Source organism: Cervus elaphus, chromosome 25, assembly GCF_910594005.1.
Source record: "Cervus elaphus chromosome 25, mCerEla1.1, whole genome shotgun sequence".
Taxonomy (NCBI): Eukaryota; Metazoa; Chordata; class Mammalia; order Artiodactyla; family Cervidae; genus Cervus; species Cervus elaphus.
The window spans coordinates 56,986,471-57,011,440 of NC_057839.1; the positions used below are offsets into that span (position 1 = coordinate 56,986,471).

At 46.4% G+C, this 24,970-nt stretch overlaps 1 protein-coding gene across 2 annotated transcripts in view; it reads left to right on the top strand.

Moving 5' to 3' along the window:
- MYO10 (myosin X) overlaps positions 1-24,626 on the top strand; it is a 256,895-nt gene extending 232,269 nt beyond the window's left edge. For both annotated transcript variants that reach the window (XM_043887225.1, XM_043887226.1), the window contains 14 exons: positions 2,104-2,199; positions 5,368-5,461; positions 6,595-6,650; positions 8,568-8,710; positions 9,213-9,407; positions 10,436-10,593; positions 13,536-13,659; positions 14,361-14,658; positions 15,555-15,762; positions 16,887-17,023; positions 18,235-18,355; positions 18,968-19,420; positions 21,477-21,668; positions 23,139-24,626. In XM_043887225.1, the coding sequence (XP_043743160.1) occupies positions 2,104-2,199; positions 5,368-5,461; positions 6,595-6,650; positions 8,568-8,710; positions 9,213-9,407; positions 10,436-10,593; positions 13,536-13,659; positions 14,361-14,658; positions 15,555-15,762; positions 16,887-17,023; positions 18,235-18,355; positions 18,968-19,420; positions 21,477-21,668; positions 23,139-23,240 (2,377 nt within the window). In that variant the 3' untranslated portion in view covers positions 23,241-24,626. The remainder of the gene's footprint in view (positions 1-2,103; positions 2,200-5,367; positions 5,462-6,594; positions 6,651-8,567; positions 8,711-9,212; positions 9,408-10,435; positions 10,594-13,535; positions 13,660-14,360; positions 14,659-15,554; positions 15,763-16,886; positions 17,024-18,234; positions 18,356-18,967; positions 19,421-21,476; positions 21,669-23,138) is intronic.
- The last annotated feature ends 344 nt before the right edge of the window (positions 24,627-24,970 follow it).

The window sequence follows — 24,970 nt, forward strand, 5'->3', positions numbered from 1 at the left end:
GGAGACTAGAATGAAATTCATGTGCTCATTATTCAACGTTCAGTGGTTACCCACCCCCAGCCAGTGGTGTTTCATTTGTGATCCCACACTGCTCTTCCCCCCACCCCTGCAAATTACATTTTTTTGTTGTAGTTGACTGAGCTGCATGGCTCATAGGATCTTAGTTCCCCAGTCAGGGATTGAACCCACTCCCATGGCAGTGAAAACACCCAGTCCTAATCATTGGACTGCCAGGGAATTCTCCAAACTACGTTTTTAAAGCAAGCCCTAACCATATAATTTCATTTGTGAATATTTGGTATTCACTTAAAGATTAAGATGTTTTAAAATATTTAATCACAATATTATTACCACATTTAAAAAGGAACATGAACTCCTTCTGTCATCCAAACTCTAGTCATTATTCAGATTTCCCCAGTTATCTTATAAATGGGGGTGATAGTATTATTGGTTCCAGTTGGTTTCTTTCTTCAAATCAGAATGCAAATAAGGTTCATAGTTTTTGATCAGTTGACAGATCTCTCAAATTGCTTTCAATTTATATACCATCCCCTTCATCTTTTCTTTCACTCCCTATCTGTTATTGGAGATGCTGCCTTATTTATCCTGTAGTTGACAGGCTGTGTTTATTGAGACCCTGACAGTATCATCATCTCCAGGGGAGCTTTTTGTAAATGCAAGTTACTGGGTTCTACCCTGAAAAACTCCACCTGAGCTTCTGAATGTTCCCCAGGATTCTGGTGGACCTGCCGTGGCTCAGAACCACAGCACCCACTCGTTTTATACACAAGGTAACTGAGTTCCCAGGTACCTAAGGGGCTGGTCTGGGATAATGTGGCCAGGTTAGATTTCCCCTGAGGATTGTCACCGTGCTCCAGAGGTTGCAGTGTCAGACACTTGGCTGATCGCTCCCCCATCAGGGTCACCTCTCTCTTCTACTCTTAAGAAGGCATCACAGACTCCTGTGTGAATTCTGATCTTCTTGGCTTTTTAAAATATTTTATCTTAGTTGTTGTTCTTCAGTTGCCAAGTTATGTCCAACTCTTTGCGACCCTAGGGACTACAACACTCCAGGCTTCCCTGTCCTTCACCATCTCCCAGAGTTTACTCAAACTCATGTCCATTGAGTTGGTGATGCCATCCAACCACCTCATCCTCTGTCACCCCCTTCTCCTCCTACATTCAATCTTTCCCAGCATCAGGGTCTTTTCCAGTGAGTCAGCTCTTTGCATCAGGTGGCCAGAGTATTGGAACTTCAGCATCAGTCCTTCCAAGGAGTATTCAGGGTTGATTTCCTTTAAGAGATCTCATCTTGGTGATTCTAGCTAAAAGGTCATACCATATTTATTTTTTCTAAGCGGACTGCTGAATGTTCTAGTTGTAAAATAAGTGTTTTACTGGAAACAGCTGTGCTACTTCAGCTGTCAAAGCAAGCTATCTGTATCCCCAACACCCTTCTTATTGAGGAGATCGCCACCTCTGGTCCCATCCTAACAGCTGCTTGTGTTTTACCCTGCTCTTCTTAGCCTGGTCCACTGAGTTTGAACCTCTAGGGTGGTTTAAGAATGTTAGGATCAGATCAAGGCAAAATTGAGATCTAGAGGCACTCAAGTCCTGCTCTTCACCCCAAAGCCCCTGATGGAAATAGTGTGTCCTTACTAGAGGAATTCAGAGGTGTCAGTGGCGGCCTGAAACCTCGATGGAACGCTGTGATGAATGAAAGCGCTCTTGCAGATTGGCCTCAATGTGGGGGTCGCTTATAGAGCAGTGGGGGAGCCTAGGGAAGGTACAGGCAGAGTGGGGGCACCTGAACTGGGTGGGCCGTGGATGGGCCAGTGGGAGAAGAGAGGCCCCTCCCTGGAGAAGTCAAGGATGCCCCCCAACCCCACTCCCATCTCCCCCCACACACACCCAACAGACACCCCCATTCTCGAGCAAGGAGGAATCTACCACCCCCAGAGACCCCGTCATCATTTCTGAAAGCGAGAAGGCTAAAGGATTGGTGTCTGATTTTTCAGTTACTGTGAAATTTCTCTTCTTGCCCCTCCCTAAGCATTCATTCTGTGTTCCCGCTCTGCGTTGGGCGCTTGTGTTCCTCTGCAGGGAGATCATAGATAACACCAGCAAAGAGAACGGGATTGACATCATCATGGCCGATAGGACCTTCCATCTGATCGCGGAATCCCCGGAAGACGCCAGGTGAGGCACTGGGCTGTCAACTCGGTAGTAGCTTCATCCTCGCTTCTCTGTTGGCCTGGGTGTCACATGGGTCGCTGTTGAGCCGACCAGCCCTGAAAAGCTCTTAACTGACTTTTCTCATTGGGTATTTCTGTTAGGATGGTTGAGGACTGAGTCAGAAGAGCTGAATTGACAAGTATTGAATACTTGTCTCCTGGGGACTCTTTCATTGGGCTTTATGTCTGTTGCAGTAACAAAGCAGATGGATTTCCAGCTTCACCTGCTGCTGGAAAGACCCTTTGTTGCGTCCACTCAGGCTTTTATTGTCACCAGCAGCGTGTGGAAACTGCGCTCCTACACACAGCTGAAAGCCACCCTCTGGAAGCCTCTGAGCTTTGGAAGGGAGCTGCTCTGGTTTGCTTAAAGGTTGAAAAAGCAGGAACGTTCACCACTGGCTGTTTAAACAAGTGCCAGGATTGTGGCATTTGGGAGGGTGCTTAAGGCCGTGACAGTGAAGAATTCCATGGCTGGAGAGATAGTTAACACTTAGAGGGAACTTACTGTATTTCAAGCAGTGTTCAAAATGCTTCACGTGTTTTAACTCATTTAATTCTCACAACAACCCGACAGGGTAGCAGGAGGATTACTGTTATCTGATTTTACAGAGTAGGAGACTGAGGTACAGAGAAAAGTGAAAGAAAAGTGAAAATGAAGTCGCTCAGTTGTGTCCGCCTCTCTGCGACCCCATGGACTATATATATAGCCCACCAGGCTCCTCCGTCCATGGGATTCTCTAGGCAGGAATACTGGAGTGGGGTTGCCATGTCCTTCTCCAGGGGATCTTCCCGACCCAGGGATCGAACCCAGGTCTCCCGCATTGCGGGCAGACGCTTTACCCTCTGAGCCACCAGGGAAGCCCCAACAGAGAAAAGCTAGCATAATCTGTAAAGGAAGGCAAGCTCAGTTCTGTTGAAGAGAGGCAGGAAGCCTCTTAAGGAGCTTGAACTTCTGACTGAGCTGAGAAGACAGTGGTGTCTCTTATTGGCTGTGGCAAGTTGTCTGACTTTCCTGGACCTCGGGGTCTGTTGTTGGGCCGAGATGTGGCACAAATTAAGGACTGGGGTTTGCCCCTCAGTGTGACGCGTGGCAGGGTCACTCAGGAGAGCCTGTGTCTTGTCTGTCCCTGCTGCTTTCTGGGTGTGTCGGGTCGGGTTGGAGCTGCCTGTCATCCAACGCCACAAAAGGAGCTTGTCTGAGCTCAAAATGCTCATCTGAGCAGTGCCACAAAATGCCTTCTAATTTATGAGGGTGACATCCCTTGGCCTGTGTTCTTCACTTTTCAGAGCTTCCCTGGTAGCTCAGATGGTAAAGAGTCTGCCTGCAATGCAAGAGAACCCAGGTCAGCCTCTGCGTTGGGAAGATCCCTTGGAGCAGGGAATGGCAACCCATTCCAGTATTCTTGCCTGGAGAATTCACTTGTCAGCTCAGAAATCACTAGAATCTTCCAGAGAGTTCTTGGGGCCTTTATGACCCCTTGCCCTTTGGATGTTTCTGTGTTGATACAACACCATGGCAGCAGCATGAAGGGCAAAGAAAATAATTCTTCCCATGGGAACGAACTAAAACCCCCCGCTCAGATCCATAAATCATGACACAACGCTGGAAAAACAAGCAGACCTGGAATTACAGCCCCATCATTCTGTCTGGGACTCCTGGAGACCACATGTGGTTTGCCGCGGTCCAGGGAATGCCCACGGCTTTGCAACTGAATTATAGACCCAGTGTTTGGCAGCAGCCCTGCCTGTTTTGTGCCATAATGAACCTGCTAAATTTAACATTTGGAGTATTGTAGCCAAGGACTTTTTGCCCTGACCAGTGGAACACATTTTTAAAAGTTCTTTTTCAGATTCTGAGTTGTACTTGATTTAGGAGAAGAGATTTTTTAGATTTGAAGCAGTCACCTGTATAGATGGAAGCCACAGCAAATTTTATTTGTGTGTCTGTCTGTCTGTCTGTCTGATCCCATGTGGCCTACGTTTTAAATGTAAATGTTGCTCAGTGTTTGACTTGGGATATTTTTGAGCTTTATAAAGCAATGACTGAAGAATTATTCAGTATTAAAATGTTTCCATTGGTCTCCCTAAGTGTCACTGTATGTTGAGTATTTTCAAGCTCTTGGTTACATGTTTCTGCTTTAGGAATCACAGGAGATTTTAGTGCTTTGCTATAAATAATTTACATAACTTACCTTTAAATATAGGTATTAATTGCTTTACTTAAATATGCCATTGGATACCAAGTACTTTCTCAGTTTTAGTTACAGGAGTGTGTATATGTGTCTGATCAGCCCCCTACAGGAGAAGGGCATCTTCTGGCATCTCACATTTGGTACCTCTCACTTGTAGTTGCTTAGTAAAGAATGGATGGATGGATGAACCAACAGACAACTGGATATTCATAGTCATTTTCCTGAAGCGTGTATTGTGTTTCTAGTTACAACATAACTTTTGTTCTGCTTGACTTTTCTGGAATTGGCCTGTTTTCCTTCATTATCTGAATCTGATGAAGCTGGAAGTACCAAAAACCTTTTGAAATGAAGACAGAGGAGTTCTCTAGTCAAAATAATTTTCTACATTAGGCATTTTCTATTTTCAACTCTCCAGTGGTTTTATGTAGAAATCCTATCAGGTGTTTGGAAACCTCATCCTGGGATTGAGTAGGGAAAGTAGACCCTCGAGATGATGCTCTTATATTATAGGCCTTCTTACCTTGGAATATACTTTTTAAAACTGAGAAGGCACTTGAATGTTTCCTAGGTTATAAATAATATCTTCAGTAAAGACTCTTGACTGAAGGGTTTTGGGTAGAACTGAGGGTTTCATTTCTTGCTGCCAGTTTCTCTAGAAGCTCGTTATCATCATCATTAAATGTCCATGTGAATATAGGGCCAGAGAAAAGGGTTTTCCCACTGATCGGAAGTCGCATCAGATGGTACTTCAAGGTACCTTGGCTGTTTGTTCCACCCTTGCTCCTTTGGTAGTAGGATATCCACATTTACCCATGAGGAACAGGCAAGTTAAAGTTGCTCAGAGGAGATGTCATTTTTTCAGGGGAGGTGGAAAAGGGCGTCCCTGTGTTGTAAGTGCAGAGGTTGGCCCTCCCCTAACCCTTGCTGTCTCCTTCCCACAGCCAGTGGTTCAGTGTGCTGAGTCAGGTCCACGCATCCACAGACCAGGAGATTCGGGAGATGCATGACGAGCAGGCAAACCCACAAAACGCTGTGGTATGTGAGCTGCGGTGCGGTGGAGGGGGGCGATCCCGAGGGGGCAAGGGGACCAGGAACTTGTGGACAGTTTGTTTTGTTTTTTAGTAAGTAATAGTATAATAATTGGGCTTTCCAGGTGGCTCAGTTGGTAAAGAATCCACCTGCAATGCAGGAGATGCGGGTTTGATCCCTGGGTTGGGAAGATACCCTGGAGGAGGGCATGGCTACCCACTCCAGTATTCTTGCCTGGAGAATCCCCATGGACAGTGGATCCATGTCCTACATGGATGGGGAAGGCTACCATCCATGGGGTTGCAAAGAGTTAGACATGACTGGAGTGACTAAGCGCACACACACACACTATAATAATTAAAGAAACAGGAACATTTTGGTAAAAATCATGCAGAAAAACAAGAAATTATAGAGGATTGTGAGTAGTAATAGATTACAGTTTGCCCATCTTGAACAACAACAAAAAAATCCAATTTTTTTTTTTTTTTTTAGTTCTACCACTTTATTGCTACCAACCCATTTCCCTCCACCCTCTTGCACACATGCTCAGTCATGTAATCCCATGGACTTCAGCCCGCCAGACTCCTCTGTCCATGGACTTTTCCAGGCAAGAATACTGGAGTGGGTTGCCATTTCCTTCTCCAAAAAATCCAATTTTTATGAAATCGTGGAAGCTTATTATATTCTCTTCAAAAGATTTACTGAATTACAAATTGTATTCATTCTGTCATTAATCTCTCCCAGACACGTTATAAACAGAGCCACAAAACCATATTTTAGAAGTCGTTTCCTTTTCTTGTAAATATAAAATTCAAGATAGATCATAATATAAATCAGAAAATTGGTACAATTGAAAGAAGTTCGTAAGCACTCTTTACTGAAAGTATTTTAGGAACAAGACAGAAAGATCCGCTTATAATTTATTTAATGAGTTGACTGTAGATTCTGCCCTGTCTCAAGGCTGTCTGTACTGAATGAAGGGGAATGTTTCCTTAGATAACTATTACTTCACTGTTAACACACAAAGAAGGAGCCTTTTTTGTTTGCCTGCTTGGAGAGGCATCATCTAGGGATGTTATCATGATGCGTGCTGTACTCCAATGGTTCTCTGAGTTTCTCTGCTTTTCGTTCCTTTCCAGGGCACTTTGGATGTGGGGCTGATCGATTCTGTGTGTGCCTCGGACAGCCCAGATAGGTAAGCTCAGGTGTGATGCTTAACAAAAGTACCTGCTCGTTACCTGCAGGCACCCACAGGCCTCTACGCTGTGGCCTTGGAGATGACTTCAGGCTTCGTGTTCCCACCCGATCCACTCCAGCAATCACGGTCTTCCTCTCGGGGTGTCTTTGGAGTGTGGGGGCTCAGGGGTGAGGGAGAGCATGGAAACCTAATATAGACAGTCATAGAGACAAACAGGCTTCCCAGGTGGCCCCATGGTAAAGAATCTGTCTACAATGCAGGAGCTGTGGGTTCGATCCCTGGGTCAGGAAGATCCCCTGGAAAAGGGAATGGCAACCCACTCTAGTACTCTTGCCTGGGAAATCCCATGGACAGAAGAGCCTATGGTCCTTGGGGTCACAAAAGAGTCAGATACAACTTGATGACTAAACAATAATAACAACAAAAAAACAGGGAGAAACTTGGGATTCATATAGGAAGGTAATGCTTGCGTCCCAGCACAGGGGTGGGTGAACTTCCCCCTTCTATACTTTGATAATGAATTGAGAAAGGATTTTGATGCAAGTTTATATGTAGAGTGTTAATAAATTAAACCACAGTCATTTATTTTCCTTGACATGCCTTCCTTACCCATGCCCTTAAAAATAGCATATTTTCAGTTTTTTTTTTGTTTGTTTGTTTTTGAAGGCAAATCATCTTTGGCAGTGGTCTGGGGTCTTTGTACCCAGTGACCATCATCTTTACCATCTTTATTTTGCTTCTCCACTTAAAAATTCTGAGTACAAGTGGGAATTGACTTTTGCCTTCAATAACATTGCTTTAGAGAGAATAGAAATGAATTAAAATTGACAACAAAAATCATGTCTCCTGGGCCAAATGAGAGTTCTGAGGTGTCCATCACTCACCATTCACAAAGGCGTTTCTGAACTGTATTCTTTGTTTCTACTAGTCACCCTGCACCTCCTCATACCTGGCTCAGGAACCTTGAACACTTGCATGTCATATCAGTCATCAAAGCCCAGGTCCTTATTCTGACGGTCACATTCCTGCCTGCACCTCTCTTCTTCTAAACCCCTTTGTCTGGCACAGTGGGCATGTGATGATCCATGGGAGAAATTTCCATCCCTACCTGGCTTTTCCCTCTTCCCCAAGTGCTCACCTTTCTCCTTTCCTAACTCTAGAAAAATCTTGTTTTTTAAGGAGCACCTGTCTGTCCATACTATAGTCCTGTTCCTCTTTCTTTTCCTTGAATTTTTGCAGCACTTAACTTCAGCAAACATTTGAAAAGTTGCAAAATATTGTTCGTAGTCCCTAGCTCCAGTGATGAAGAATTAATAGAAGCAAGGTCCTATGAGAGACTCAGCGTGTTGCCAGATAAAAAGATGCAGGAGAAAGTAAATTTCCATTATTAATTTATCTCTGCCTGGAAAAGGCCCCCTTGTCAGCTCACACTAAGGTCATGGATCCAGGTGGCTCTCTGTTCCAGGCATAGTCAAGTGTATAAGATGTTCCACTTACAGCTGTTTACTTATCTTCTGTTACTGGTGTCTGACATTTCATTACCAACCCACAGAAATATTATCCAAGGCAGGAAGAAATTTACTTTGGAGAGGCATCCAAAAAAAATCTTTCCCCCACAGTCACCTTGGTTAGCCTGCCCGGAACCGAATTTCGTCTGGAAAGTTTTGCATGAAGAAATGTTTTCCCTTCCAGGACCTTTCAGAATGTGTTGCTCCAAGTGTAAAGGTTAATGAGGCATGAAATAAATCCTGCAGAAATGAGCGAGGTTTGCCTCAGCAGAAAATACAAGTAGCACTGCCATTTTTCTCCCCGTGACCCATAAGCCGGGAAAAAGACGTTCAGTCTTGGTTCACACGGAGGTGAGGGTTTCAGTGGAGCTAAGCGGTTTTGCTTCCTTCTCTCTCCGCCGCTCAGACCCAACTCGTTCGTGATCATCACTGCCAACCGGGTGCTTCACTGCAACGCCGACACGCCGGAGGAGATGCACCATTGGATAACGCTGCTGCAGAGGTCCAAGGGCGACACCAGAGTGGAGGGCCAGGAATTCATAGTGAGAGGTGATGCCCTGAGGCTTTCTGACTTACGGAGCCCTGTTCTCATCTACATGAGTATCTGCTGCATTTCCATTCTGAGCCTCTTCTCTGAATAATTTTGCCTCTTTTTTTTTTTTAGTTGGAGTATAATTGCTTTGTCCAGGTTCATAGACATCAATTTGGGCAGACTTGGGGAGATGGTGAGGGACAGGGAGGCCTGGCATGCTGCAGTCCATGGGGTCGCAAAGAGTCGGACACAACTTGGTGACTGAACGACAACATAATTGCTTCACCATGTTGTGTTTCTGTTGTACAAAGAACTGAGTCTGCCGTGGATATGCATATATCCCCTCCTCCTTGGATGATCTTGCCTGCTGGCATTGTTAAAAATCATCAAGTGAGGAAGGATGTGGCCATTGCTAGCAGACATACAGAAAGACAGCCCATTTGTAAGCTGATGGTCACCTGGTACGAGATGCGGCTCATCCTGGTTTTGAATAATTAACACTTCAGTCTGTCTTTCCAGGGTGGTTGCACAAAGAAGTGAAAAACAGTCCGAAGATGTCTTCCCTGAAACTGAAGAAACGGTGGTTTGTGCTCACACACAATTCCTTGGATTACTACAAGAGCTCGGAAAAGAACGCTCTGAAGTTGGGCACCCTGGTCCTCAATAGCCTCTGTTCGGTCGTCCCACCCGATGAGAAGATCTTTAAGGAGACAGGTAAGCGATGCGGTGTGCTTCGGGCTGATCATGCTTGAGACGTGGCCCGATTGATCATAGGAGTTGCCGGTTTGCTCAGAGCAGAGGGGTGAGGTCCCCACCTAGCGTGTGTACATTCCCTCCTCTCCTCTCCAAAAATCTCTCTTTCCTTGTTCAATTATCTTTTGAGGCTGTCCGTGGTTACCTATATGAACACTTGATAATGTAAACCATAGTAAAGGGTCCTGATTTTTTGAGTTGCAGAAAGATTCTTCTCAGGGCAATGAAATATAAACAAAGGTTTTCCTGCAGAACACCTTGTTTTTCTGTGCTTCTGTTTTTTTCTTTCTCACCGTTGCACCCTGAGAGTCATAATGCAGCTTAAAAACAAGGTAGAACCTGAGTGTCAATGAATGTAACCCAGTAGAATATAAAGTAGTCACACAGCTTCTTTTTCTTTTCCCGTTTGGGTATTATGAAAGATGTTTCTGGATTGTTTATTTTTATTTTTGTTGCTAGTTGTGACTTTGCGCTTTTTTAGTATAGTTACTCCATTCGAAAAATACTCTATTTTTTTTTAAACTGAAATCACTCCATTGTACTTTTGTCTGGTGTCTGAACACTTGGACTGCTTGCTTTGCATAAGCAGTTTCTTTTGAAGGGAGGAGGGAAAATCGTAAGGAAGAGAAGGAACAGAAAGGGAGAAAAAAAAGAAATCTGAAGGAAGAGTTCTCACTCTTGTCCAGAGCCTTGAACAGGACTTTAGTTTATGCCTGTTGCTTTTAGAGCAGATGATACTAATTATATGTTTGATTCTGGGCTTATCATTTTAATGTTCGTCTCTCCGTCTCAACTGTAAACTCCACGTGACTTTGGGTATCTAGTGCAGGGCAGGGCATATGGAAGAAGTCAGCAAGTAGCTACTGAACTCAATAATAAGGGACTCAGGTGGAGACGATGTGGGTGCTGGATTTCTGGGACTCTGGTACGGGGATGTCACCTTGGTCCCCAAGGTTAACACTGGTATGCGTGTGTCACTGTTCTCACAGGCTACTGGAACGTCACCGTGTATGGACGCAAGCACTGCTACCGGCTCTACACCAAGCTGCTCAACGAGGCCACCAGATGGTCCAGTGCCATTCAAAACGTGACCGACACCAAGGCCCCAATTGATACCCCCACGCAGCAGCTGATTCAAGATATCAAGGTGAGAGTGGTCATAGTGGTCAGTAGTAGCTCCCAGATTCTCACCCTCAGGACACCAAGATGTCAACATTAGTCATGCTTCATTTTCACTCTGTAATTGAAACTAACTCTTGGTCAATTTCATGTTTGTGCATCCCGGGTTTTAAAAAATCTAAATGCTCGACTGCACATGGAATGTGATGCTAAAGCTATCCTGTCTGGGGAGGTGTTAGGTGTGGCTGCTGAGGCAAACCCAGCTGTAGAACTGTGTAGGCAGAGGGACAGTGGTCTGTAATTTAGGGTGCGGGCTCCCCAGTCGCAGGGACGTGGTGTGACCTGTGTGGGGGACAATCTGCATGTCACAGATTCCACTTGAGCCCAAGTTGGGGCCCTTCTAGGAGTCACAAAATAATTCTACTTTCACTCAACGGTTTCTAGACCACACAAGTTGATTCCTTAAGAGCCCATAATCTAAATCTAATCCCTAGGGCTCAGTCATATCTGACTCTTTACGACTGCATGGACTGTAGCCCACCAGGCTCCTCTGTCCATGGGATTTTCCAAGCAAGAATACTGGAGTGGGCTGCTGTTTCCTCTTATAGGGGATCTTCCCAACCCAAGGACCAAACTTGTGCCTCCTGCATTGGCAGGTGGATTCTTGACCCCTGCACCACCAGGGAGAAACCCAGGATGGGTCTAGAATGTTGGAATCCTTGTTAGGTGCCTCCAAACTCACAGAAGAAGCTCCAAAGTTTCTGGACCAACATTGACCTTGTTAAATTGTGATTTTCTATTGATAAAGATTATTTGCTCTGATAATGAATGAATAATTAAATGGCAGCCATGAACAAGGATCACAGCGCTCATTTTCCAGGAATGGAAATGAAGATGTGGGATGTTCTGGTTGCATTGTTCACATAATGGGTCAGTCCCTGGTGCAGAAGCGAGTCAGGGGAAATTATTTTTATGCTGTTCCTCCAAATTTTCCACATGGGCAGGGTTCCAATACGAAGGAAAGAGCCAGAGCTGTGACAGAAAAGATACCAGAATGATAGTGAGACAGGCATTTATTTACTGATATATGTCAAAGGAAAGTAGCTCATCAGATCCAGGAAGGAAACTGCCTTTGTAAAGGTGGGAGAGGGTCTAATACATTGGTAGGGTACTATTACCCCCCAAATTCAAGTCATGCTCTTGATTCCAAAATATGTTTTCTGGGTATTTGGAGTCAGATTCCTGTAAGTCAGTTATCCTACAAACTACAGAGCTGTCCAGGGAACCCTTGAAACTAATATGTCATCAGGAACAGTTGAAACTAGTAATGTCATTTCTTGTCTTAAAAAAAAAATGAATTTTTTGAAGCTTTCTTGTGAGAAAAGAAAGGAAAAAGCACATATCAGCTGAACTTTCTTTTCAGAGCTATATCTTACCTACCCCTCTATTTACTGTATAAATCAAACACGAAAGAGTAAATAGTTTTTAACTGTGAAACAGTGCTTCTTAACATTTAGAAGCACTTCTTAACTTAGACAAACACATTTAATGCATTTGAAATCAGATGTTTTTAAAAAAGTAAGTAGAATTTTTTTTAAAGTAGTTTAACATATTTCTTTCTTGTTTTCAGTTGAGTGTTACTGAAAAAGTTTCATAGTGGAAATGAAATTGGCACGATAGAATGATTTATTGCTTCTCCTCCAACTTTTCTGTTGATTCAAAGTTCTAAAAATAATTGTGACTTTTTCAGATCCCAAATTAATGTTTTAGAAATATGAATACATGATGAAATTCTCTGAGAGGAGCTCTTATATTTCAGGAGTTCTCAGGAAAGAACGGTCTCATTGATAGCATAGTGTCATTTTCAGATGGAGGCTAGAAAGACCAATGAGAGAACGACCAAAATGTATTTTTTTTTCCTAGTGGCCATACCACACAGCTTGCAGGATCTTAGTTTCCCAACTAGGGATCAAACCCAGGCCCCTTGCAGTAGAAACTTAGAGTCCTAATCACTGAACAGCTAGGGAATTCTTATTTTTAAAATGAATTACAAACAAGGATAGCGTGATTTGGCCAAATGACTTATGGCTAAACAATTAGCCAGAGAAGTTATTAATTTTTTAAGTATATGTAATTCCCAGAGATTGCTCCTTAGAAGAAAACCTATGACAAACCTAGACAACATATTAAAAAGCAGAGACATCACTTTGCTGACAAAGGTCTGTATAGTCAAAGCTGTGCTTTTTTCAGTAGTCATGTATGGGTGTGAGAATTGGACCATAGAGAAGGCTGAGTGCTGAAGAATTGATGCTTTTGAACTGTGATGTTGGAGAAGAGTCTTGAGAGTTCCTTGAACTGCAAGGAGATCAAATGAGTCAATCCTGAAAGAAAGAAACCTTGAATATTTATTGGAAGGACTGATGCTGAAGCTGAAGCTAGAATCCTTTGGCCACCTGATGAAAAGGACCAACTCATTGGAAAAGACCCTGATGCTGGGAAAGATTGAGGGCAGGAGGAGAAGGGGACGACAGAGGATGAGATGGTGGGATGGCATCAATGGGCATGAGTTTGAGCAAAACTTCAGGAGTGAAGTGAAGGACAGGGAAGCCTGGCGTGCTGCAGTCCATGGGGTCGTTCAGACACAGCTTAGTGACTGAACAACACCGACAATCTCCAGAAAGAAGGTTTTTTAATAATATAGGAAAATATATGCAAACCAAAGAAAGAGAATGAGAATAAGCTATGTAAGAAAAACAAGAATGTATGATTTATCCTGAAGCATCACTTGTGGCTATCTTGGTGTTTGAGATGATTAATGCTGGATTCCCACCACCATCCCCAAGCTGCAGGTGTTTCGTGATGTATGAAAACCATTCGTGTGCAGGTGGATACGGGTGGCTTTGTTCTTTCGTGTGTATGCTTATTATGATAAGCTCGTGGGCATCCTCTCATGGCCCCGTTCTTCTCAAGGAGAACTGCCTGAACTCGGACGTGGTGGAGCAAATATACAAGCGGAACCCCATCCTGAGGCACACCCACCACCCGCTGCACTCCCCACTCCTGCCCCTGCCCTACGGAGACATCAACCTCAACCGTGAGTCCCGAATTCCACCCAGACCCGGGACATGGTGCTGTGGTTCCCTGTGAACTCTTGAGCTCCATCAGATTAGCATTGGTTGGTTATAGTGACGTGAGGATTGTCATATTAAAGAACATGCCAGTTCTCCCCAGGAACTCACGGTACCCTTCATATACCAGAACTGGGGTTCCCAACTGCCAGGATCCGATGCCTGGTGATTGGAGGTGTGGGGCTGATGTAATAATAATAGAAATAAAGTTCACAATACATGTAATTCACTTGAATCATCCCCAAACCAACCCCCACCCACCTTACCTGGTCCGTGGAAAAGTTGTCCTCCACGAAATCGGTCTCTGGTGTGAAAACGATTGGGGAACGCTGTGAGAGGCAAACTCTAAACAGGTGTCTTACCTGTCAGCTGTGGAACCTGTTTGGCATAGACCAGCTTCTCAGTAAGCATTTTGCACAATGAAATAGTTCAGTTACGTGTTTAAATAGTTTAAATAACTAAAAATAGTTTACTTTAGCCTGCCTCTGTTGGGCTGATTGAAGTGTCCAAGGCACATCGCGGGGGCGCGGTCACTTCATCCTGAAGTAGCTCTAGTCCCCAGTCCTGCCTCTTGTCCGCTGCTCAGCGGGTACCTTCTCTGAACCCCACATGCTCAGAGGGTACTGTCTCCGAACCCCTCGTGTGACTCTCTTTGTTTTGCTCCTAGTGCTCAAAGACAAGGGCTACACGACGCTTCAGGACGAAGCCATCAAGATATTCAACTCTCTCCAGCAGCTGGAGTCCATGTCCGACCCTGTCCCCATCATCCAGGGCATCCTCCAGACGGGGCACGACCTCCGGCCTCTGCGAGACGAGCTGTACTGCCAGCTCATCAAGCAGACCAACAAGGTGCCCCACCCGGGCAGCGTGGGCAACCTCTGCAGCTGGCAGATCCTCACCTGCCTGAGCTGCACCTTCCTGCCCAGCCGCGGGATCCTCAAGTACCTCAAGTTCCACCTGAGAAGGTACGAGGTGGCCTGGGCAGTGCTGCTCACGTCGGGGGTGCAGTGGCCCGCGGCTCCGATAACTCAGACCCCGAACAGAAGACGCCTGGGGTGGGTCAGCCTCGTAGGTCACCTGAGCAGCTTACGGGGGCAGACGACCTTTGTGTCTCTAAACCACACGGGGCTGGTCCAGGGACCAGGTCACTTTGAGGGTTGTGTCCTAATGTGTAGGACATTGGATAAATTTAATACCACCACTCTATATAAGGGCTTCCCCAGTGGCTCAGCAGTACAGAATCCATCTGCAATGCAAGAGATGGGTTTGATCCCTGGGTTGGGAAGATCCCCTGGAGGAGGGCATGGCAATCCACTCCAGGATTCTTGCCTGGAGAATCCCCATGGAGAGAGGAGCCTGGCGGGCTATAGTCCATGGGGTTGCAGAGAGTTGGACACATCTGAAGCAACTTAGCACACGCAAACTCTATATAAACAGGAAAAGAACAAACAAAAAAAACCTTAGATATTTGTTTCAGATCAAGCAGGTGGAAACACTCTGATTCAGATGCAGATTAACTGTGAAAAAGGGATTTTCACGGGACAGTATGAGGCATGTGGCTTTTTCAAATATAATAGCTCTGCAGAGGTCAGCTGGTAGCAAAAGTTGCTCCCGGTCATACTTGGAGCTTTGGCCTCTGGATTTTCTGTCTTCCTTCCTTCCTTCCTTCCTTTCTGTCTCTTCCTTTCTGCTGCTTTCATCTTTAAACAGCACAGGGTGAGCTACAGACATGGCTGGCGTTGGCCCCGCACACCACTGGGACCCCACTGGCCACCTTGGTCTGCGGCACCTTGAAGCTGCCTGACTCTACCTAGCCATCCATGCTCACTCTGGCAACTAACAGTCAGCGTTTGTCTCCTAGGATACGGGAGCAGTTTCCAGGAACTGAGATGGAAAAATACTCCCTCTTCATTTACGAATCTCTTAAGAAAACCAAATGCAGAGAGTTTGTGCCTTCGCGAGATGAGATAGAAGCTCTGATCCATCGGCAAGAGATGACGTCCACTGTGTACTGCCACGGCGGGGGTTCCTGCAAAATCACCATCAACTCCCACACCACGGCTGGGGAGGTAAGCGGGAGGCCCAAGTGCCCACACACTTCCTCAGGTCAGGAAAATTGTGCACAGTTAGGCTGGCATACTGCAGCTGCTCCGTAAACGAGGACGTGCCCATAATCCTGCTAATCTAAGAAGCAGTGGCATGTCTAGTAGAGATTATGGACCTGACTCAGATACACCTACCATGACAAGGGTGTATCTGATCGTTTCTGCAGTACCGCAGTTTACTGCAGAAACGATCAAAGTATTTCTGTTTGCCACACAAACATCTGGAACATGGGGTCTTCCCAGGTGGCTTAGTGGTAAAGAATCTTATCTGCCAGTGCAGGAGCCACAGGAGACGTGGTTCAATTCCAGGGTCGGGAAGATCCCCTGGAGGAGGCCAAGGCAACCCACTCCAGTATCCTTGCCTGGAGAATCCCCATGGACAGAGGAGCCTGGCGGGCTACAGTCCATGGGGTCACAGAGAGTCAGATATGACTGAGCGACTAAACAACAGCAGCAATCTAGAACACTGGGAGAGGGGAACACAGTTTTTTTCTTTCTTTTTTCAATGTAAACTTAGTATTAATATTGCAAAACCAAGGGCTAAAAGGAATAGTGCAATAAAACCCAGGAAAGCTGATGTAGCAGAAATATCAGCAGAAATCACTGTTAGACAAAAGGGCTTTATTTTTGTTTTACAATTTTATTTACCTATTTATTTTGGCTGAGCTGGGTCATTGTTGTGGTGTGTGGGCTTCTCATGTCTTGGTACACAGACTTAGTTGTCCCCTGACATGTGGGATCTTAGTTCTCCAACCAGGAATCGAACCCACGTCACTCGCATTGGAAGGCAGATTCATAACTACTAACCACCAGGGAAGCCCCCAGAAGGACTTTAGTTTCATGCACTTGCTAGTTTTCAAGAAACTGGCCCAGCATCTGCCCCTACCAGGAAGCAGAATATCCTGTGTTCTTTTTGGCAAGGAAGACAGAGAACTGATTTCAAGAGAACCAGGGGGAACAGCACCTTTGAAATTCTACACACGACGGTGTCGGAAAGCTGCCCGGACCCTTGCGTGTGCCGGCAGCTCCCTCTGGCTTCTGATAAAGGCATGTTCTAGAACCACAGCTGAGGACCCCATGTGTTCCAGGTGGTGGAGAAGCTGATCCGAGGCCTGGCCATGGAAGACAGCAGAAACATGTTCGCACTCTTTGAGTACAATGGACACGTCGATAAAGCCATTGAGAGCAGGACCATCGTGGCGGATGTGTTGGCAAAGTTTGAAAAGTAAGTTCCTTCTCCCTGAAGTGGCAGCAGGTTAGAAAGAAGTTAAGAGAAAGAGGGTTTGAACTTCTATTCGATTTTCAGCTTTAGCGCGTGTTTGAATCCACCTCATTTTACCTGTGCTGAAGCATATTTAATTTCTCATCTCTTTCTGCTGCCTGTTTCCCTTGACCCTGGATAGAGCCACTGTCTCAAACAGGATTCACTCATCCTTGTTCCTCCACCCCATTCCTTCTCTCGGTCGCCTGTTGTTCCCATTATCTTGGAATTTTCTGATTTTTCTCAGATCTTCACTTGTCATTAGCTTTGAAGCTGAGTGAGTAGACAGAAGCCGGCTGCAAACCCCATTTAGTATCTCTTGGACCTGCAATATTTACAGCCCCCAAGTAACACAGAAGATAGTCCTGCTCTAGAATGATTCTAGTGCCAACAACAAGACTCCAGCCAGGCTGGGCCCTCGCCCTCCCCGACTGCATAAGGGGCAGAAGCAGCTTTAACTTAGAAATGTGGCAGGGGACCACGAGGTTTAGAGCAGCCCCAAACTTCAGGTCTCTGAGAAGTGACATCCTCTCTTCTGGGTGGGCCTGGTCTAAGTGCTTTGGTGGAAATAAGCCAAAATGGAAAGGAAAAAAAAAAAAGATATTTCTGCTTTATGTAAACACAGCTTCCCTAATATTCATGTCAGTTTTAGTTCAGGTTGTTTTTTTTTTTTTTCCTGTGCTGTGGGCTTGTAGGATCTTAGTGACCAGGAATCAAACCTGGGCAGTGGAAGTGCAGAGTCCTAATCACTGGACTGTCAGGGAATCCCCATGTCAGTTGTTATAAGTATTTGAGAGTTGGCAGAGGGAATGAAGGAATAGGCTCTGTTTCTTTTCTTCCTCTGAATGCAGCATGATGCTTTGCTGGAACTAACCAGAATGGGCACTCAGAAAATACTTGTTAGCTCAATTTAACTGAAGGCTACCTGTTTGTTTTCTTTAAAACTAGGATGAAAGCGTGTTTTTTGCTTCTGGATGAGTTAGCAGGGAACTCTCAAAAGCTTCTCCCTGGCTCTGTTTTCTCTCCCACCACCCCACCTCCACACTCTGCTCTGAGCCCAGACAGGGTATCTGAAGGCTGATATAGAATACATCCCATGCGCTGATGGCCCTGTGGGCCACCCTTGGCCCGTATCTGGTTTTACTTCCTGCGTCTCTCTCCGCTTCTGTCTGTAGGCTGGCTGCCACTTCAGAGGCGGGCGAGCAGCCCTGGAAATTCTACTTCAAACTTTACTGCTTCCTGGACACAGACAACGTGCCAAAAGACAGTGTGGAATTCGCCTTTATGTTTGAACAGGTACATGGAAAGATTGAGGGCAGGAGGAGAAGGGGATGACAGGATGAGATGGTTGGGTGGCATCACTAACTCAATGGACATGAGTTTGGGTAGGCTCCAGGAGTTGGTGATGGACAGGGAGGCCTGGCGTGCTGCAGCTCATGGGGTCGCAGAGAGTCGGACACGACTGAGCGACTGAACTGAACTGAACTGATGGAGTTCTTAAGCTCCTTTGCAGACGCACAGGGGTGAACCCATTCATACCCCTCTCATTTTAACTGCTAGTCCTTAGAAACCAGGCATGGCGGTAGAATTCCCAGCATAACCAGTGTGGGCTGCTCTTTTATTCATTGGTAGAAGGAAACTTGCATACATATTATGTGAACTCTTGTACCAGGAACTGTCCTAGTTGGGGATGGGGAGGAGGGAGAGGGAGAGGAAATAATAAATACACGTTTTCAGTGGTACCCATTGCCAGGGAGAAATTCAAAGCCACGAAGGGGCGTTAGGGTCCCATTTTATGGGAAGATGGCATTTGAGAGAAATCCTGATGGTTTGAGGGGACAGGCCAGGCGGGCGTCGTGTCACATGGCCATGTCTGGCCCCGTAAAGCCATCGACCGCCTCTTCGCAGGCCCACGAAGCCGTCATCCACGGCCACTACCCGGCCCCCGAGGAGAACCTGCAGGTGCTGGCTGCCCTGCGGCTCCAGTACCTGCAGGGGGATTACACGCCGCACGCCCCGGTGCCGCCCCTCGAGGAGGTCTACTCGCTGCAGAGGCTCAAGGCCCGCATCAGCCAGTCCACCAAGAGCTTCACGCCGGGGGAGCGGCTGGAAAAGAGGCGCGCGAGCTTCCTGGAGGGGACCCTGCGGCGGAGCTTCCGGACGGGCTCGGCGATACGGCAGAAGGCAGAGGAGGAGCAGATGGTGGACATGTGGGTCAAGGAGGAGGTGTGCTCCGCGCGGGCCAGCATCCTGGACAAGTGGAAGAAATTCCAGGGCGTGAGCCAGGAACAGGCCATGGCCAAGTACATGGCCTTGATCAAGGAGTGGCCTGGGTACGGGTCGACGCTCTTCGATGTGGAGGTGAGCGCGGGCTGCTGCTTCCCGGACCAGGTTGCGCACCCGAGTCAGTGTGACCTCGGTCAAGGTCACGGGGAGGGAGGACCGGGTAGAACATGTGGCTCTCTTACCCTCTGAGGTTGCGTGCATGCTAAGTCGCTTCGGTCATATCAGACTCCTTGCGACCCTCCCACCGGGTTCCTCTGTCCATAGGGATGCTCCAGGCGTGAATACTGGAATGGGTTGCCATGTCTTCCTCCAGGGCATCTTCCCCACCCAGGAATCAAGCCCGTGTCTCTTATGTCTCCTGCTTTGGCAGGTGGATTCTTTACCACTAGCACCACCTGGGAAGCCCTGCCCTTGTACGTTAGAGCTCCCCAGTTTTACCCCTCACACCCTCCCCCATCCACCCAAAGCATTCTTCCTCCTTTTCGTAAATGCTTTTGTAATGTGAGAAGCAAGTGGAAAATTAAGATATCACCTATTCTTAAATAACTGACTTTATTATTCAAGCTGTAGACCCAGTGAAAAAGTGCTGGTAAAAATCTACATTAAAGTTTTTAAAAGAATCTTAGCCAGTATGTCCATAAAATTAGAAAATTTGGATATATTTGGATTTTAATTTTTTTTCTCCATGACTGTTTGTAGGAAAGAATTTCTTTTACACAATTGGAATTTGGCTAAATTTGCATCAACCCAGTACTGATTCATATCCTTTTTCTTTTTTTAAGTAGACCATTTATTGAAAGAAAATTTTATTAATGATCAAAATCAAGCCTTTGACAAACTGCAGCCTGAGGGCCAAATGCTGCCTGCCTTCTTTTTTTTTTTTTTTTTAAATAAAGTTTTGTTGGGATACAGCAGTGCTCTTTCTTTTATGTATTTTTCTTTGGCTGCTTTCAGGCTAAAATGGCAGAGTTGAATAGCTGTGACCGACACCACAAACTCTAAAATATTTACTGTCTGTTCCTTAACAGATAAGTTTGCCAACTCTTGGTCTAGATGAGCATCTATTTTTCTTATGATCAGGGTCATTCAGCATGTTATCTGTTGACTTTTAAAGGAGGCTTTATTAAACCCTAAATATTGATAATATATTCCATGAGTTTTCACTGGATGCCATCTTTGGGTGGGCGGGTTGGTTGGTCGAGTCAGTTAGATTTGTTTTTAAGTGTAAGTCAGATGCTTTGTACAAATAGCTCCTCTCCTGCATCCCCAGTGTGTATCCCTCTTGCGTCCCATTGCCTGCTGGTGTCATCCCTATATCCCAGCTCCTATATCCTTCCACTTATGTGTGCAAAAAAGCCTGTTGGTAAACCAGTGAAATCAACCACCATACACACAAAAGGTCATTGCTGCTCCTTGTCCCGAGATGTGTTTTTCAGGAGGAGCTGAAATTGCTCAGCACATGTTTGGAGAATTTCCCTCTATGTTCCTAGATTTTGTATTTGAAGAACAATCATCCAAAGCAGGATTGAGGTGGAATTAGAGATAGACAGGGATCCCCAGGTGGCATTAGTGGTAAAGAACCTGCCTGCCAGTGCAGGTGATGTAAGAGATGCCGGTTCCATCCCTGGGTAGGGAAGATCCCCTGGAGGAGGGCATGGCAACCCACTCTAGTATTACCTGGACAGTCCCATGGACAGAGGAACCTGGTGGACTACAGTCTATACGGTGCAAAGCGTCAGACACAGCTGAAGTCACTTAGCATGCAATGATAGACAGGCTGCTTGATTTGATGGGGAATTACTGTCAAGTTCCTTGCCTGTGGCCACCTTTTCATAGCTAATTTACATGGCCAAGACAGTGGTGATGTTGAGAGGTGAAGAGTCCAAGCAAGATGCTGAATTTACTAGTTGGTGTTCTCCAAATACATGGGGTTGATGAGTTGGTCAGAAATCAATTAAGACAGCCAGAGAGCTACCATATCTTGTATTTAAATTGCCCTCTGCATAAAAAGACATTGAATGTGTTCAGTACTCTGTGCAGAGGGCTGGGCTCAAAGCCCATCTTGTGGTTTCTGTGTCCTGTTTCTGACTTTGCTGATCTGATCTTGCCCCAACTCTTGCCCGCCCCCCAGTGCAAGGAAGGTGGCTTTCCCCAGGAACTCTGGCTGGGCGTCAGTGCTGACGCGGTCTCTGTCTACAAGCGTGGGGAAGGGAGGCCATTGGAAGTCTTCCAGTATGAACACATCCTCTCCTTCGGTGCCCCGCTGGCCAACACCTACAAGATCGTCGTCGATGAGAGGGAGCTGCTCTTTGAAACCAGTGAGGTAAGAGGCAAATCTTTGGTCTGTGGCCTTGATGAACTAGCAAGACAACATCCCATTTCCTGATGCCTTTGACCAAATAACTTTATTTGAATATTTCGCTCTAAGACATCGGGAAATGCAGTGTGGTGGTCCCACCCCTGCTGCAGGTTTCTCCCAGGCCAAAATCTGATAGTCCCACATTTCTTCTGTGTACCTTTGCAATGGAGAAATTTGGTTTCCAGCTGTCAGGGGGTCTTACGCTTGCAGGAAGAGAAAGGGAAGTGACATAGAGGTCCACAAAATATATATATGTATATATATTTTGGCAATAAAGCCTTGCGAAAATTATTAGACAAGGTGGCAGTGTATGACAGCTATGAGACTGGGGCCAGGCAGTGTCCAAGGAGCAGGAGGGAGTGAGTGGCAGACCGTCCTGGGAAGAGCTAATTCTCACCACACAAAAAAAAATCACAAAAACTCCTCTGTATATATGCCATCCCGCTCCAAAGCATAAAATGTAGTAGTAATCATGATGAGAATGCAGGAAGCCTGTTGCGGTCTCCACACGGGGAGCTGCTAGCAAGCAAAGGTAAGAAATGGGCGTGAATTCCATGCCTCCCATTTGGCTACTGGCGTGAAGTGAGGGAGAGGTGCTGGGAGGTGATGACCACGGACGTGGTGCAGGAGGTGTGCAGTGGGCTGGAAGGAGGTGGGGGCTTTTATGGGAGGGTCCATGGTGCCCGGCTGCTGGGTTTGGTCAACTCCAGTAGACAACAGAGAACCGTTGTGAGATCTTTGTGCATGGTGTGTCTGGACAGTGCTTTCACAGGGATGTCCGGTGGGATTAGAAGGAAGAGAGATCAGGGAGATGGAAGCCAGTTAGGATGTCTTCGCAGGGACCCAGGCCAGCCATCTGGAGGAATGGGCCAGAAAGGGGTGGCAGTGAACACATCCTGGAAGAGCTACTGTGGGTGCAGAGTTGTCAGGGAGCAGAACATGCATGGGTGGCTCTTGGTGGGGTGGGAGGTGGTGGTCCCCATCCACCCACCCCCCACCCTCGCCCTGGCCCTCAGTCTGTTTCTCCAGCTATATCAGGAGGTGCTGACCAGCAGGATGGGATCCAATCTTTAAAGCTGTGATTTTCAGTGGGGACAGTCATCCCAACCCTGATCATACCAGGACTCTTAATGTGATTAGATGGGGGCTTTATTTTACCTGCAAATGTGACAGTTTTACATCAGGCAACCTCCAGGTGGCGCAGGGGGAAAGGCTAGGAGTCCCTTCTCCCCACCATGAGCAAAAGGGCAAAAGCAGTTGAACTTTTGGCCAAATCCACAGCCTGCATCGTGAATTCACACGGGCAGGCTACTGGCTTTTGCGGACAGGACGGGCCCCGCTTGCCCGCCCTGGGCGGAGGATGTCTGATCGTTGGCCTGGGCCCCCTGGCCTTGCGGACACTTGGTGACCGTGGTCCGACTGCTCCCTCCGCAGGTGGTGGACGTGGCCAAGCTCATGAAAGCCTACATCAGCATGATTGTGAAGAAGCGCTACAGCACCTCCCGCTCCGTGAGCAGCCAGGGCAGCTCCAGGTGAAGGCGGCCTGAGTCCACGCGAACTCGGCACCTGCACGCGCCACCCCCCGCCTCGGCCCCGCCGGCTCCCGCGTCTGCAGTCCGAATTGCGGCCGCTCGGGACTTTCCAGAAGCCCCTCGTCGGAGGGAGGTGTCTCGGGGGACCTTTCGCCCTGTCCATTCCAGCGACCGGTGTATTCAGATGTACCACCTTAACCCAGTTTCCAAAGCTTTACTTCTCTTAGATGACACATGCCTTAAAAAGAGAGGAAACGAAACGCACGCTGCCACCAAAGCAGCCGGAAGTGCCTTAACTCCGTGGAACCGACACAAACCCCCCGTAACTGTGCTACTGAAGGGAGATAGATGCTCGCCCCTGCTTTTCAGAAAGGCTTGCTGAGCTTGAGGTGGGGGAGGGGCATCGATCCATCAATTCTGCACTAACCTCCCGCCTGATTCCCCCTGGGAGGGAAGGTGAGGGAGTGGGGAGGGGGACGGAGAGAGAGCGAGAGGGGATGGTCTATTTTAGGTGGAGAGCTGCTGGCAGCCTTCCTCACAGACGCCTATTAACTTTTTCTCGTTTATCTTTAACGTGCATGCGCTTGCCTGTGCACGCATGTGTTCATAAACACATCACTTTCATCATTGTTCCGCGAGCCTTGAAAGCGAAGGGAAAGAGGATGTGCAATGAATGGTGTAGCATCTGTATATTTTAATTGTTCAGAGTCAAGAGTCCTCAACTGTTACTTGGCAAGGTGGTTTTTATTAACAACCTGGAATCCTGGATTTTTCCTGTCTTTGCTGTATTTCAAAAGCCACATTTTTGACTCCAGTTTTGTTTTACGTGTAGCAAAGTCTGCAATCTGTGTCTGCTGTATCATAAACAGATATGCAGCCTGCAAATAACTGTATTTATAAACCACTCTTAAACAGCTCGCTCCAAGGCTGTTTTTAGAACTGTATGAAGTCACTTTGGAGTCTTCAGTTTCTAAGAGATTTAAGTTAAAAAAATGTTTCCTGGAAGGTTAGCTTGAATCACTCTGTGGGTAGATTGTGACTTAACCATGTTTGAATATGAGGGGAAAATGTCACCTTCCTTGAAAGCAACTTGAGCAAATCTTTAAAGGACCCTGACATTCAATGCTGAGGCTTTAATAAAATACACACCTATTTTATCCCAAGTTTATAATGATGACCTGAACAAGGCCCCTGTAAATAAATCAGCGTTTATGACCAGAAGAAAGGTAATCTGGTCTTGGACTTCTATTTTTATACAGAAAACTTGTAAAGACTTAGGCCAACTAAGTCTAACCACCAAGAGAAGAAACTTGCCTTATCCCTATGGATAGCCATGCGGAATCATTGTTTCTTGGCTCAAGAAAGTCTGACAATAAAAGATACTAGCTAACGTTCAGTGTCTTTTCTTTATGGGGTGGCTCTCAATACCATGTGGGCCTTGTTTGTGTTTTTGTTGGGTTTTCTTTTTAATGCTCAAGGCTTCAAAGGGTCAAAGCTGTGTGTTTCATGCACTTGATCATCAGGACTATATGTCAACCATGTAGTCATTTTTAGCAGCTTTTTAGACACAGAGCATGACCCCAAGAAAGCGAGGAAGATAAAACACCAGGTTCAGTGAAAGCACAGAAATCTGAGGACTTGAGTTGTGGATATTAGACTGTCTCCTAAAGCCGAGCCCCAAGACGCCTGATGGCAGAGCCTCTGTCCTGCCACCTGCTTGCAGGCCTGCTCACC